The sequence below is a fragment of the Diorhabda carinulata genome, chromosome 4 (genome assembly GCF_026250575.1).
Source record: "Diorhabda carinulata isolate Delta chromosome 4, icDioCari1.1, whole genome shotgun sequence".
Taxonomy (NCBI): Eukaryota; Metazoa; Arthropoda; class Insecta; order Coleoptera; family Chrysomelidae; genus Diorhabda; species Diorhabda carinulata.
In genome coordinates, this window is record NC_079463.1 from 20,021,949 (window position 1) to 20,038,427 (window position 16,479).

A 16,479-nucleotide genomic window follows, 5' to 3' on the forward strand; every position below is an offset into this window, starting at 1 on the left:
ATTCCGTTGAAGGAGATAGTTTTTGACATTGTGGAGTTGGTCAAGAGTTTTTTTAAACCTCATTTATAAAGGGAATTTTTCGAGTTTTGATATCGTTATTGAGTGTAGATTCGACTCTAAAAACCGTTATTACGGATTAGAAAAAGGGACTCCAAACAGACGAAGGAATACTCAATTTGGAAAACATGCGAGAAAGTAGAAGGGTTCCCCAGGAAGTTACCAGGAGCTTAATAGTCGAGAGGTCGTTATTTTTCCCCTCGCTGATTATTGCTATTGCCAGAAGCGTTAACAGGTGAATTTAATTTTTTTTTCAACAAGAATACTTTATATTTCTCACATTTTGAATAATTGTATTTGTTAGAGTATAAAAAAAACCTTGGTCAATTTTGTGAGTTCTTTTTTGTTGACTAATTTAATGTTATATTTACTGATAAGTTTCATTATTACTTATCAACTTATTTGAATGAATAATAAGGGATAGCTCTGTGGTAATTAATATTTATACATCGTTGTATAAACTTGTATTGGGTGAAAAAATGCAGTTAAAAAACATATTCAGTTGATAGTTGATATTCCATTTTCAAATTGGATAAAGTTTGAAACTATTTCTTCTTGATATCAATAACTACGAATATATTTATTTTGATGTTAAACGATGCTCAGTATCTATCTTTCTTTTATTTTACTTGTTGAAAACATTCCTTAGGACTTTTGTTTTTATATTGTGACATACTTTGAGTGGTCACTCACTTCTGTAGTATGTTTTGAGAACTTGGTAATATAGTAACCAACATTATTACTTGCAATGGATATAAGGAGCTACAAAAACGAGAAATAAATCAAAAAGGAGAAAACAAGAAACAGTAAGTCAAAATGTTGGAGAAAGTTCTTCGTTGCTTTCTAAAATTGATCATAAACCACTCCCTCTAATAAAAAACTAATAGTTGTATATTTAGAAACGGTATTTCCATATGTTAAAATTGTAGAAAAACTGAGAAATAGCAATTTCTGTAAAGGATATTCAAGAAGGAATTTGAGTTTGAAGTAACTGTACAAAACTTTCAAAGTACTTGGTTTATACCTACAAACATAAATAGTCTTTAGGGTTGAACTATGAGTGTCCCTCTAACTTATGTCGGCTTTGCATGGGCAGATAACAGAAGTCAAGTTAGCTCCTGATGATCTGGCAGGTTCTTTTTTACAATTTAACTTGGAGCATCCTAAAAAGTTGCATGATTTACATAAAAACTACCCATATTGTCCTGAACATCAAAATCCTCATCGATTCAAACTAGCTAAATTAATTCCAATTTTGTTTAATAAACAAAAATATATTTTCAATTCTCAACGATCTCTTTGTCTTAGAACAGTAGCTACAAGTGAGATCAAGAATACCTATAAATTGGCAACCAACGCGGTGTTTGGTAAAACCATGGAAAATATAAAACTTAGAACTGCCATTTGTTTAACCAATTCTTATGAAGATTGATATGGTGCTAAAAATTTAATTGCAAACCCACAATTTCACAGTTGTACAATTAAGAAAAGCAGAATTAGTTTTTAATAAGATCTTGTATATTGGCATGGCAATCTTAGATATTTCTAAAATTTGTATGTAGGATTTTCATTATAATTTAATGTTGGTTACAATGTTAGATTAATGTACCCAGATACTGACACCTTTATTTATGAAATTAAAACTGATGATGTGTATAAAGATGTTATTGCAAATAACATTTCAAAATTTGATACAACTGATTATACAGTAAATAATTGCTATGACCTGCTACACGCTAATAAAAAATGTTTTGGGTTTGATTGAAGATGAGGCAGATGGTAAATAATTTGTAAGTTTCTGTTAAAAAATGTGTACTTAAGTTCAGGGGGAGAAAGTTGTTAAAAAGTCAAAATGTATCAAATTACTATCAGAAAAAATCAATTAACATTTGCAGATTATAAAAAATTGTTTTACAGAATTTAAGGAAAAAACTGCAAGTCAATGAATCCATTCCTAATTACTTCCAAACTTATTTAAAACAATCTCCTGAGGGGTTAGGTTAGGGTTAGGGTACTATGGTATTACTGAGTAAATTATTTGTTTTAGATGTATCAGGCAAATTAGAACAAGTAAAAAATATTATTAAAGCGGGTAATTATAGACCATATTGAATACAATATTCAGTAAAATGTCCAAGATGTGAAATATATTATTGTTTCTGTAGTTGGTCACGTGAAATTCATAAAATAAAATACAAAGAAAAATCAGTTGATTTGAAATGCTACGAATCTCTACCACTTTTATAAGTTTTTGTTTTTTCCAGTTTAAATGAAAAAAAAAAAGGTTTTGACCACAGAAACTAAGCAACATCCTGCTGAGAGAACGTGCCAAAAGTGGTTTGCATGATTTAAAAGTAGTGATTTTGGCTTGGAAGACGATGAATGTCTTGGGCAGCCAAAAAAGTTTGAAGATGAAGAAATGGAAGCATTACTCAATGAATATTGTTGTCTAACACAAGAAAAACTCACAGAATAGTTGGGTTTCACTCAAGCAGCCTTTTCAAAACATTTAAAAGCAGCTGGATATATTCAAAAGCAAGGAAATTGGGTTCCAAATGAACTTAAGTTGAGAGACGTCGAGAGGCGGTTTTGCATGTTCAAAATGCTGCTGGAACGCCACAGAAGGAAGTCATTTTTGCATCAAATTGTTACTGGGGATGAAAAATGGATCCATTACGACAACCTCAAGCACAAAATATCATATGTGAAATCCGGCCAACCAGCCAATTCAACAGCCGACTAACCATGGCACGAAGGTAATGCAAGTGCAAAAACCAGACACTAGGCAATAATTTCCCATCATGACAACGTTGCTATTCCGGTTACAAACTATTTGGAAAACAGTGGATGGAAGTTTTACCTCACCCGCCTTATAGCCCAGACCTTGCATCTTCTGACTACCATTTGTTCCAGTCGATGCAGAACGCTCTCACTGGAAAATGGTTCACATCAGAGCACAATATCAAAAATTGGCTTGATTGATTCTTGGCTGCCAAGTCGGTGCAGTTCTTTTAGGATGGGACCCACAAATTGCCAGAAAGATGGGAAAAGATCATAGTTTCAGATAAGCAATACTTTGACTAATACTATTGTACATGTTTTTCTTAAATAAACGTTCGAAACGTACGAAATAAGTTATAGACCACAATACGTTCATAAATATGATTTCAGAGGTAGAAATAATCGAATGTTAGGTTATAGCTGTTTATAATTGTAACATTTTCATAAACATTCACTACTTCTATTATAAATAAATATTACCAATATGAAAGATCATTATTATTATTATTTATTTTAGATACAGGCTCAACTGGAACAACCGGAACTTTAAGGAAGTCTCCTTCTTCATGATCAGTTTCATTATCATTATTTAATGGTTTCTTCAATTGGGCTTTCATACCTGCTGACTGTATTCTTTGAGCCAAAATCTACAAAATGTTCAATTCAATTTCTGCTTACTGATAAAAACAGAGTAGTAGTAGTAGTAGTGTATATATATATATATATATATATATATATATATATATATATATATATATATATATATATATATATAATTTCTTATTTCTTAGACCTTTTGATATATTTATGCATCTGAATGTTCTTGATTTTAGGTCCCTTCTGTTTTAAAATTAGTTTTTTTGATAGTTTTTAAAAGAAAGATATGATATTGACACTGAAAATTTGCTTATTTATATTGATCTATAGATCACCTTCATTATGAATATCAAAATAAGGATAAAATCAACTTAGAACTTTGTTCCAACAAGAAAAATTAATTTTTCCTTTGGTTACCACATCTCAAAAATATAGCGGTAATCAATTAAATTTATTATAATTTACAAAATAGAGCTATAAATTTCACTTAAATTATTTAGATCTTTTTGTTAGGTTATAGCTTTTTTCGTTCTTATGAATGTGAACCATTTCTAAAAATTTTTGAATCTTTTTTGATATTTCATGGTTCGTTAATGCAGTTTTATTTTCTTTATCATATTGATGACCTCTTAGTCTATTTTCTAAATACTGAGATGTGTGCCCTATGTAGACAGCGTCCCAATTAGTACAAGGCACTTGATATATAAAATTACGTCTTTTGTTTTTTGGCGTTTTAGATTTTAATTTAGTGAAATATTTGGATAATGTATTAAGTCCTCTATGACTTATACTAATATCATATTTATTGAATTAATTCGATAATTGTTGGGAAAGTCCTTTTACATATGGTAAGGAAAAATATTTTATATTTTGATGTTTCTGTTTTGTTTTTAAATTGATTGTAGTATCTGTTTAGTAAGAGCTGAATCACTTTATAATAAATGCAAAGAAAAAAATATTAAGAAAATTGATAAGCTAATATCGAAATAGCAACCTATTCTTGAAAATACAAATGAAATAAAATAAAAATGGATCGAGAATTTAACTGATACTCTCAAACAGATGAAGTAAAAGAAGTTTTATCTTTAGGTCCCAATTTTGCACAAACTATTTCTAGTGATAAAGAATTACCTGTGACAAATATCTTATGTAATATGGAATGCAAAAACAATTATCTAAATAACGAAATTTAAAATAAAATAAGATCTGATACTTGTAATATTATCACTAATTTCATAAATAAATTGAAAAACAAAAGACAACAAAACAAATTAAACCTCAAAATATAACTAAAACCAAAGAATTCATGAATAAAAATAGAATTCTCAAAATTTTGAAAGCACATAAATCTAATAAAACTGTTATCATGAAATCAGATGATTATAATAATAAAATGATGAAATTATTAAACGATAAGACAACTTACAAAAAAATTAAACAAGACCTTAAGAATTCTTATCAAAAACAAAATAATGATCTAATTCGATATTGGGAAGAATAACTTTTTATTTCGCTATCATTCACAATGCCTTACTTCCTAAAATATATGGTTTACCAAAACTGACATTCCCCTTCGACCGAGTGATGATAAAGATCTAAATAATTTAAGTAAAATTCATATCTCTATTTTGTAAATTCTAATAAATTTATATATATATATATATATATATATATATATATATATATATATATATATATATATATTTGAGATGTGGGAACCACCATTTTTCTTATTAGAACAAAGTTCTAAGTTGATTTTATCCTTATTTTGATATTCATAATGAAGGCGATCTATAGATCAATATAAATAAGCTAATTGTCAGTGTCAATATCATATTTATTTTTCTTTTAAAAACTATCACAAAAAACTAATTTTAAAACAGAAGAGACCTAAAATCAAGAACATTCAGATGCATACATACATACATACATACATACATACATACATACATACATACATACATACATACATACATACATACATACATACATACATACATACATACATACATACATACATACATACATACATACATACATACATACATACATACATACATACATACATACATACATACATACATACATACATACATACATACATACATACATACATACATACATACATACATACATACATACATACATACATACATACATACATACATACATACATACATACATACATACATACATACATACATACATACATACATACATACATACATACATACATACATACATACATACATACATACATACATACATACATACATACATACATACATACATACATACATACATACATACATACATACATACATACATACATACATACATATATATATATATATATATATATATATATATATATACATATATATATATATATATACATACTATTATTGGTTACGTGGCAATGAAACATCAAAGTAGACTTATTTTAATATATTTTCCGAGCTTATGTATTCAAAGTCTATGAAATAATTCAGATCTGTGGTGGCTTTGAGTTGAATAAATATATATTTCTATCAACGTCACTTTGAACATTGAATTTTGAATCCTATGAATTTAAAATTTTTACAAAAATTTGATACAATTCAAAGCCACCACAAATCTCAATTACATATTTCACATATTTCACATAAGTATTCGAAAGCTCTGAAATATATTAAAATTAGTCTAGTCTTTGGTGCTTCTTTGCCACGTTCCCAATAAGAAAACGCTTGTTGTTAGATACATTTGCGTTATCTCCGCCAAAGTTAAAATAATACATTTAGGTGGCTATGACTGCTACAATAACAAATTTGACGACGTTTCAATAAATTATTATTGTTGAAGTTTATTGAAAATTACAACGGATCGTTTATCAGAAAAAGAACGAATTGATATATTAATAATATAGTATAGCCATTCAAGCTTAAAATCGACCGAAACCTCGCAATTTTAAAGACCTTCATCGATGTTCTTGAAAATTTGAAATTAAGTTCATCTTACCCTCCTCTTTAAACCTGACTTGGTCGCAAAATATGGTTATTATTTTTATAGGGGAAAATCACCCCTTACTCCAATAAATTGAAAACTAATGAATTAAAGTGGTAATGGGCTATAGTTATGTTCAAATATAATAAATATTGATTGTTTTGTATCATGACTTTAATATTTTGATATTTTACAGCCTTTTACTTTTAAAAATAACCCCTCATACAAAGATTATTTAAAAAATGTAGTAAAAAACATGAAATTTTTTTTATTTTGGATCGTAATAGAATTTTTTTCCTTCAAGTATAAGAAATCTGACCCTCAATATTTTTAATAATGTAACTATCAAAAACCACCCCTCAGAATGGAAAAAATTGCAAATTACTAAATGGAAGCAGTTATAGGGCTCATTATGTTCAAACATGTGAAATGATTGTTGTTTTTTTACAATGTAAGTGATATTTGTATCTATCTATTTATCCATCTATCTATCCATCCATCCATCTTTCAAACTCCATACTTTGATGGTAATAAAAATACTATTTTCCAGCATTATTTCTAGAAAAATGTATTCGGTTTTTTAATAATAACTCGACTTACCTTTATGCTTTTTGCATTCATCTATACATCATTTTGTAGGGAATTTCATAAATTACAAAACAATAAAAGTTACAACCCTTCTAGGCTCTTTTCTTCAGAGAATTTTGAAGTTAAAGGGTAAAAAAGACTCTCCCTTAGCATTGAAAGCTTATATCTCGTTTAATTTTCAAGCTACGTGAGTTGAAAAAAAAGCACAATGTTTAGTAAAATAAAAGCTAAATTTTAGTTACAAAAAAATTCTTTCGTTGATCCAATAGTTTTTGAGATGTTTTGAAAAAAAAACGTTTTTTTAAAAAATCGAAAAAAAAATTCTCATTAAACAACTTTTTTCAAAATATACGTGTTCCAAACAATTAAATTTTTTGGAACTTGTTACGACTTAAACAAAGATTATTTTACATGGGCTACGATTAATTTTAATTTTGCCGGATACGGTGTCAAATTTACCGACATATTTTTTCCCCATATTCGAGTTACTTAACTTCGTCATAACTCACTTAATTTTCATGCTTGACAGAAAAGTTGATCCGCATAAATTTTCGAAAAAGAAAAAATTGACTTTCAGTAACTTATAAGTTGCTGAATATTATTCAAAAAATCTAATTTAAATTGACTAATTTCTTTGTTTTTTATAAGCTTCAGTTTTGATAAGAATAATTTTTTCCAGAAAATGCGCAATTTTCGAGTTTTTCGTGAATAAATGTTGAAAAACGTGTTTCTTTTTTAATTTTCAATCGCAAATAACTCAGAAATAATTGCGTTAAATAAAAAACTTCATTCTACATTTTCTTCTTAAAATTCAATTCTCTATCGATTTTGAAATTTTAAATTTCCACCCCCGAGTAAGGGTGGCATTCACTCCTGGGGTAGAAGCATACATTGGCACCAAATCAGGTTTGTTATTTGTATCATTTTTGAGCTTCTGTGAAAATTTCAAACTAATCCATGAAGATCTTTAAAATTGCGAGGTGATTTGCTTGTTTCACTGTACTAATATTACTAATACTAAGTCAACAAGAAAGTAGAGATATCTAATTATTTACATTCTAACCAAAATCCTATAACAAATCTACTGTCAGTAAATTGTAGTGTAACTCTGCTGGAAGATCCTTTAAAAGGGCAGCTCTATTTGGACTTTTTCCAGGGATGTATTTTCATCATTTGGTGTATCCACTCTCAATTTTTACTGGCAATATAATATGATATGACTAAATAATGTTTAGGGCAACAGGAGATAGGATGTGTAGGTCCTATTTCATGGCCTCCAAGATCCCCTGATTTCAATCCCGTTGAATTTCACAAATTAATAAAGAAGAGTGGGTTTACACTATTTAGAAGCAACACTCCACATATGGTAGAAGTATGCAAAGTTTCTTATGACTTACCCTATATAAGATACAATTATTTCTTCATTCATATCAAATATTTTGCGACGAAAAGTTTGAAGAAAGTATATCTGAGAATATTTTGACAATGAAATAATATTCAAATCTACCTGTTGTCGTCTAGTTTCTGCTTCGTCTAGTTTTTCTTGGAGTTTCTCTAATGTAACTGGCGATGTCGAGGGCTCTTCCAATCTCTCTAAAATTCTTTTAGGAGGGTGTTTTTTCACAATACTATCATCATTATCTTCTTCTTCAAACGCAATTTCAAATGACACGCCATTCACTGCAATATAGAACAACGTATCAGAAGTTCACTCAGCTTCATCGAGAAGTAGAAGATACTGTAGAAACAAATAATGACACGAACGGAGAAAGAGTGATAATACCAAATGTTTGATTGATATTTTTAATCACAAAGAATTTCATAAACTATGTTAGGCAGTTTTATCTCATCATCTATCTCTCGTATCCTCAACAAAGCCAGCTTCTCTCTTAGAAATTCCATAGATACCACTAGAAAAAATCTACACGCCACCAATATCCGATTTCTCGATATTTTTCATCGAATCCAAACTTTCCATGTTCATCTATTGATATAAGAAACTTCCGATGGTTTATTTAACCAGAATGCCGAGCATATATCTGACAAAAGGACTCAAACCCAAAAGGACAAACCATCCAAACTTATTTCGCTTCAAAACCTCCTCGAAATACTATCGATATGGACACCACAACTTTCCGACCCAATATGCCAAGCAGGCTCTTGCCAAAGGTTTCAATCATGCTATTATTCCCAAATCCATACCAATGGATACCATCATTTGCTACACAGAGGAGTTCATTTATGAACTCCCTTCAAACTACGTCGAAATTATGAGGCAGGATGTTGCCAAGGTCCTCCAAATATCAAAACCTCCTTCCAACCTGACCTCCAAGGATCGGAAGGTTCTCAAAGATATTTCTAATGATTCTGATATTGTAGTCCTTTCAGCCGAAAAGGGCAATGCCACGGTCGTCTTCAATACTCCCCAATGACTCGATCACATATCTGGAAAAGACAACAAAAATCTAAACTTCCTTCCGACATCAAAGTCAAACTCATACCTTGAGATGAATCATACCTTATCTCTCGTATATACGGTCTTACGAAAATTCACAAACTCAATCTTCCATTACGTTCCATTGTTAATTCATTTAATTGTCTCGCCCAATTCCTGGTCAAATATCTTGGTGAAATTCTTCAACCAACCGATATTTCTTCCACGGATATTCTTGACAGCTTTGATATTATCTCCTTATTTACCAACATCCCCATCGATGAAACTTTGTCTATCCTAGACACCAGTCACCACAATGCCCCAGATTATCTTTAACTAATCAAACATTGTTTGCACAACGACCACTTCATATTCTAAGACATTTTCTACCGTTAACTCAAAGATGAGCCAATGAGATCCTCCCTCTCCGTCGTCATTGTCAACATTTTCATGAACCATTTTGAAAACGAAGCGATATCCTCCTTCGCCCTCCATTGGCTATGATATGTTGATGACACTTTTGTCTTTGGCCCATTGGAAGAGATACTTTAGATTCATTTCTGCCCCATCCGTTTGACGTACATCCTTCCATACAGTTCTCGATGAAGATAGAAGAGGAATCATCTATGCTGATCCTTGAAGTCATGATCAAAAAACTTATTCCACACGGCTTCTCTCACTTCGTCTAACGAAAACCCCTTCACACTACTCGTATAACGATTCATCTCGTTGACCAGTGGACCATCTGAAATAAATTTTTCGAAACAAACATTGATTACAACAAATCCTAGGAGCATCCACAAATTTTCATCCTCAACTCCTCCACTGATTTGTAGATTCAATTATATTAGAGGTGCAACAGACAGAATTTGCAGCATCTTCAAACCGCAGGTATTCGCACATCTTTAAACCCAACAGAAACTCTCCCATCACTAATTCCGATATTTACTCCAATCCTTGCTCAACATAGTGTTCATATCGGACACACAATCAACTTCAATAGAACCGAAACCATCGCCTCACTTTGCTCCTTCAAATCCAGCATTATTAGAGAAGGGTTCAAATTATCTGAACACAACGATGATAGCCAGAAATTTCCGTCAACCTGGAAACACCTGCTTCATCCACTTCTTTCCAATACCACTTCGGCCAACAATACCATTTCCTGTAAAACTCGAACTCTTAAACTTCTCTCGTTCCTTGTAGAGTGTAATTAAATATTAGAGATGTTGAAAATACCATTGAATTTGTAGGTTAGGTCGTTAATTTTATTAGTACCAACATTATGGTGGTAATACCCATTTTCGTCTTTTTTAACGACTTTCAAGTCAATCCTATTTCATACACATATCATAAATAATTGAAAACTTCCTTAAGATATTCTGTATCATGAAATGAACCACCATATTTACAAATATGATTGTTCGGACTATTAAGATGGTAACCCATTTCTCTCATTTGGCTCTTCACTCACTTTTAATGAGAAATTCCTTCGTGAAACAATGATAGGTTTTTTGTGGTAGTTGAAGCTCAGATACAGCTAACCAAATGATAAATATTATCGAGTAATGCACAGCTGAATCTGTATAAATCAAGCATGCAGGTGGTAAGCTAGATTGGAAGGTGTGAGTTTTACAATATTTTCGTTGCATTAAATTCTTACCTCCATGGAGGACATTATTAACAGTATTGTTCTCTATTAACTCTTCTTGAAGATCTTCTGCTTCTAACGGAGGTAAATTATGTTGAGGCTGTGGTGCTAATGGTGAAGTCCTTGTTTCTGCATGACCGTTGGTTAAACTGGCGTCTAAAGGTTCCACTGTCAAGTTCTTGGCAGCACTGCAGCCCATATTTGAGTGTTTAAAACTTATGTGAAGCGCTTTAAAGTAAAACATACCGTTTAGTTTCTAAACGAAGAGCATCATGTTTTATAAATTAATTGTGAATTTATACATCAATAATATATAATAATGTTAAAGAGAACAAAGAAGGATCCACAAGCCACAGAAGATGATACCCAGCTGTGTCAAATGTGGAAAACAGCACGACAGCAAGACGTGTGCTAAATCAAGAAACAATCAAGGAACTCGCTCCTTCTGTGGCGGGAACCATGCAACTACATAGGATGTTCAGTCTACAGAGACCTACGCAGGCACAGCAGTAATAAAAGAAGGGCCATAGACCATCATGAACTACAACCATAGACTACGAACAAAATACAATCTAGTCTAATAAAAGTCAATACATTTCGATGGCCACTGACCAAAGGAGTAATATACAGCCCACAGACGCATACTATCACAGCAGATAAATACAGTGATTTTTTACGACCACTTTGGAACGCCAAAAACACTTCCTGGAGATAAAGATTAATCACTCCAAAAGGAAGAAACTTGATACATACCATACAGCTATTGAACCTAAAAGTGCAAACTTTATCTGGAGAACACCGCTTCCGAAATTATATAAACAGAGAGCAATTTCAACACGTAATAAACACCAATATAAACCTAAAGCACAGAATACAGGATCCACAAGAAGTCGACGAAGCTGTGGAATACTTGTCAAATATTATACAAGAAACAAAATGAAATAGCTAAGATACACAATATCCACCTGTACATAAGGAAACTAGTTAGTGGGAAAAGGAAAGCCAGAAGAAAATGGAAAGCAACCAAGAATAAGACAATTGTGAACAGATTAGACGAAAAGTATTTATAAAAATAATAAATTTATAAATTGAGGTATTTACGCCTATGGTAAATCAAACAAAATTGTCGTTAAGGATTTTTATAATCTGCAATTGATATTGGAAGAGCCATAACTCGATTATAGTTTCCGAAAAGTCCTTACGTCACATAATCGTCTTATGTTTTCGCTTCTTTCTCGATCCACTAGTGGTTTTCCCGATATCCGCCTGAGAATTTCCACTTCTGTGGTATCAAAGAATTATTTCGTTTTTGATGGTGTCGAAAACATATAACTAGCTCAAAATACCGATATAAAAATTGAAATTATTATTCGAAATATATTGTTAGAAATCAAATTAGTTTTTAAAAACACCTCTTGACTTGATTGAAAGTTATATTATGTATATATGAAAATTATCCAATTAATCTTTAAATAATGAAGGGTTATATAAGTATGCTTTTGTTAAATATGTTGAACTAAAAATCGATAGTAGTTTATATGTATGTTGAAGCGAAAGCACCTATACAAATGAATAGTATAAAATCGATAAAAGTATTGTCTGATTTGAAGTTGTTGAACTTTACTACATGATATAAGTAATTCAAGGTAATATATGTTCGAAAAGAACACAATTTATATTCGAACATCAACGCATATATTTTTTGAACCATCCCAAAAAAAGATATTCCAATATCTTGTGTCTTTATTCACATTTTTCCCAATGCTAGAGCCTAAGAAGTCATTATTGAATATCTTTCGCAGGCTTAGTGTGTTAGTTATCAATAGGATGTCATTAGATTGCTTTTGAATGACTATTATAAAGAAGTGAAAAAGAGAATTTTCTCAAAAATAAACCAAAAATAGAATGTTACAAGTTCAAATTATGCAGATGTGCTCGTAAAATATCCTCGCGATAAGAGATAGCACAAAAATTTCATTCGTTTTTATATGTAAACTTGGATGTAGGTAATGCTAAATTAGTTTTAGACAAAAAAATATAGAAAAGGGCTAAATTACTCTACTTAATTGCTAAAAAATCGATAAGTAAAACTCTGCTTTCTGCAAATGAAAAATGATTATTCTCAACATCTATCAGTTCTCTCAGGATCCGACATCTCGTGCTATAGCATCATTTTTTTTAGTTCTTCCTATTTGAATTGCAGAAGGCAGTTATGCGAGGAACAATCAATAAGTCATAAATACGCACGGCACTCATACCAAATTAAGAAATGAAAAATAATGTTTACTCCCCGTATAAAATTCGGTATACATCTAACAGACTGTCACCACGTGGACTCATCATCTCCACTGTTTACCAATGAAAACATCGAATCGTAAATGTAAATCATTTCTATTGGCCGAAGCTGTCGGAAGGCGTATGTACATTATTTTTTCGAAATATTTCTGCTAGAAAGTGTGCGATAAGCATTGGCTTGGTTTGGTGAGATTGTAATTTATTTGTGTCATTGAACAATCACTAATGGACATGTTCCATTGGGGACCTAAATGGATTATCCGACGAGAGATGACGAGAAATGGGATTTAGCCAGTGATTCAGAAGACGAAGTTATATTTTTGTCAGATAATTACATTTCTTTAATTAAGAACTAATTACTTGTAAACTCCTGATTTTCTCTAAAAAAAAGGTTATAAATAAAATATTTGCAGGAAATTGGTGTCATATGCCCCGTAAAAATTGTCCTACAAGGTTACCACGTTATTACAAAAAATTTTTATGGTTAATTCTGTTAGAATCAGCCGTATTTGGTGATGAATTTTTCATATTTGGTGTATCCGACGCGTCAAGGGACTCATCATTTTTGTCCGACAAATTTTTTTTTCGCAAAATTGTATTGAAATTTTATACGAATATGTTTTGGAAGCTGATAAATCCAATGAATTTGTTTTTATGTCTGACTCTCATAGAGGGCGCTAGTTATACGGTTCGTACTAAGTAGTATTGAACATAACTTCTTCAATATTAGGTTTATTGTTCAAAATTTCAAGTAAACTCGAACATCATTTAATTTTACACCAAAAAGGTGGTACTCGTGATAAAACTCGATACTGTGTACCGTTATCGGAATATTTTGATTCAAAATTTTGTTTAATTAATACATTTATCATTACTTCATACCAGCATCGGTTATACTTCATAGTTTTCAAATCACAATATTCCGAAAACGGAAATTCACTTGAAATTTCGCTTGACAAATCCAATATTGAAAAGTTATGTTCAACATTATTTGGTACGAACCGTGTAACTAGCGTCATCTAAGAGAGTCAAACATAAAAACAAATTTTTCGGATGTATCAGCTTCCAAAACATATTCGTATAAAATTTCGATACAATGTTGCCAGTAGTTGCGACAAAATCGTAAAAAATGTGTATAATTTTTTTGAAACACTGTATAATAATGCGTGATGACCATTTATTTAAACGAATACCGAGACAGTGTGAGTGTGACTGTTCTTCGAATTTCGAATAGTTTTATCATGGATTTTTTTTAATCGAATGCATATCTATAGAAAATGAAAATCGTTGAATACAATATTTCAAATATTTTATACCGTATGAATAAAATAAAAAGTTTGTACACTTACTATTACGAAGAATGTATATATGGAAATCATGAACTGGTTTATATTAATTTTGGGAAAACCACTTTTGTTTTTAATGAACGATGCATGTTAACTGATAATACCAACTGGAAAGTTGTAAGTGAATATGCTTTTTACAGGAAAATAAACACAGGGTGAGAATGTACATGCGCGGTTCATATGTTTACATTCTAGATTCCCGCTAAAATTGTTCATCGGCTATAAGCAGAACCCTTTTATAAAGTGGGTTACACCGTCATGCTCATTTAAACGTTATTACAACAAATTGAGTCGAAACGCCAAAAGTACATTTCTGTTAAAACCAAAAATATCCATTTATTCAAGTATATAATTGAAATTGAGTCAAAAATTTATTTTACCCCATACTTCATTTGATATGAATACAGAGTAATTCGCTAAATAGACGGATATGTACGAGGACGGTCCCAGAAGTACCTGGCGCAAAAAACAAAAATTTTGGAAAAAAGAGTATTTTTATTTATCAACGTAATCTCCTTTTAGCTCCTTTCACTTTTCCCAGAGATGTACAATAAGTTCAATACTTTTTTTTATAATAAGAATCGTTAAGTTCCTCCATATAGCCTATAGTTGCCTACATCACATCTTCATTGTTGGAAAATTTTTGACCACCAAGCATTTTTTTTCAAGTTTGGGGACATAAAATAATCCTAGGGGGTTAAATCTTACGAATAGGATGCATGAGGTAGCAATTCAATTTAGAATTCATTAATTTTGGCCATGGCGATTAAGCTGGTGCATTGTCTCAGCCAAATGCGATGATTTCTGATTGATTTTTTCGCTCAAACGTTGCAGCAATGATACTCGCTGTTGATAGTTTTTCCTTTTTTGAGATAGTCAATAACAATTATCCCACACATATCCCAAAAAACGCTATGATCTTACTTGCATATGGAACGGTCTTTGCCTTCTTTAGAGATGGTTCCCCCTTTTTAGTCCATTGTTTTGATTGCTCTTTTGATTCAGGAATAAAGTGATGGACCCATGCTTCATCCATGGTCATGAAAAATTAGGCTTTAATTCTGTGAAACATTGCCAAATATCTTTACGACGCTGTTTTTGTTCCATTGTGAGCAAACGAGGCACCCATGTTGCGTACAACTTTACCATGTCCAAATATGACCGCTTTGTCGATTTTCTTCAGCATTTCTGGAGTCGTACGGCCTGATTTAAACTCTGCTACCAAATATTTTACTGTTGATAACGAAGAAGTCGTCTCACAAGAGTAAAATCACTTGGTTACAAATTCGCTGAAAACGTTCACTATTGACAGCTGCCAAACAAATACTAAACAACTTAGCGTCTTAAAACTTGAAACATATGGTATATAAATCGTGTACTTTCTAATACAGTGCTATTATTTAAGCCATCTCTAGGTCGGGTCAGGTACTTCTAGGACCATACTCGTATATCGAGTTTACATAGGACAGACATTTAAGAATAGATCCAAAACTCATAAATATGATAGAAAATCTGCATCAATAAATCATGAACTATCAAAAAAAACTTCTAGTATTCAATTATAAATATTCAAATATTCTTAAAACGAAATCAAATACAAGAAAAAGAGGTTTATATTAATGATTCACATACATATGAAAGAGAAAGCTGTCAATCATGACGTAATCTATTAGTTAATATAATTATAAAATGGTTTATGTGGAGTCATATTCTGAAAAAGTCCGGAATATGTCGAAACTTTACTTGTT

General features: G+C 31.2%; 1 protein-coding gene and 1 long non-coding RNA gene across 2 annotated transcripts; one reads left to right on the forward strand and one right to left on the reverse strand.

Moving 5' to 3' along the window:
- On the forward strand, window positions 1-3,333 carry LOC130892450 (uncharacterized). Its single transcript, XR_009059038.1, has 2 exons — window positions 1-292; window positions 2,322-3,333. It is a non-coding gene; the product is annotated as an uncharacterized LOC130892450 (long non-coding RNA).
- LOC130892449 (uncharacterized) lies at window positions 3,315-14,827 on the reverse strand. The gene is made up of 4 exons (XM_057797878.1): window positions 14,735-14,827; window positions 11,103-11,318; window positions 8,513-8,685; window positions 3,315-3,485 (listed from the first exon to the last, which is right to left on the reverse strand). The coding sequence occupies exons 2-4, from the start codon at window positions 11,287-11,289 to the stop codon at window positions 3,315-3,317; spliced, it is 531 nt and encodes a 176-aa protein (XP_057653861.1). The 5' UTR covers window positions 11,290-11,318; window positions 14,735-14,827.
- Between the last annotated feature and the right edge of the window lie 1,652 nt (window positions 14,828-16,479).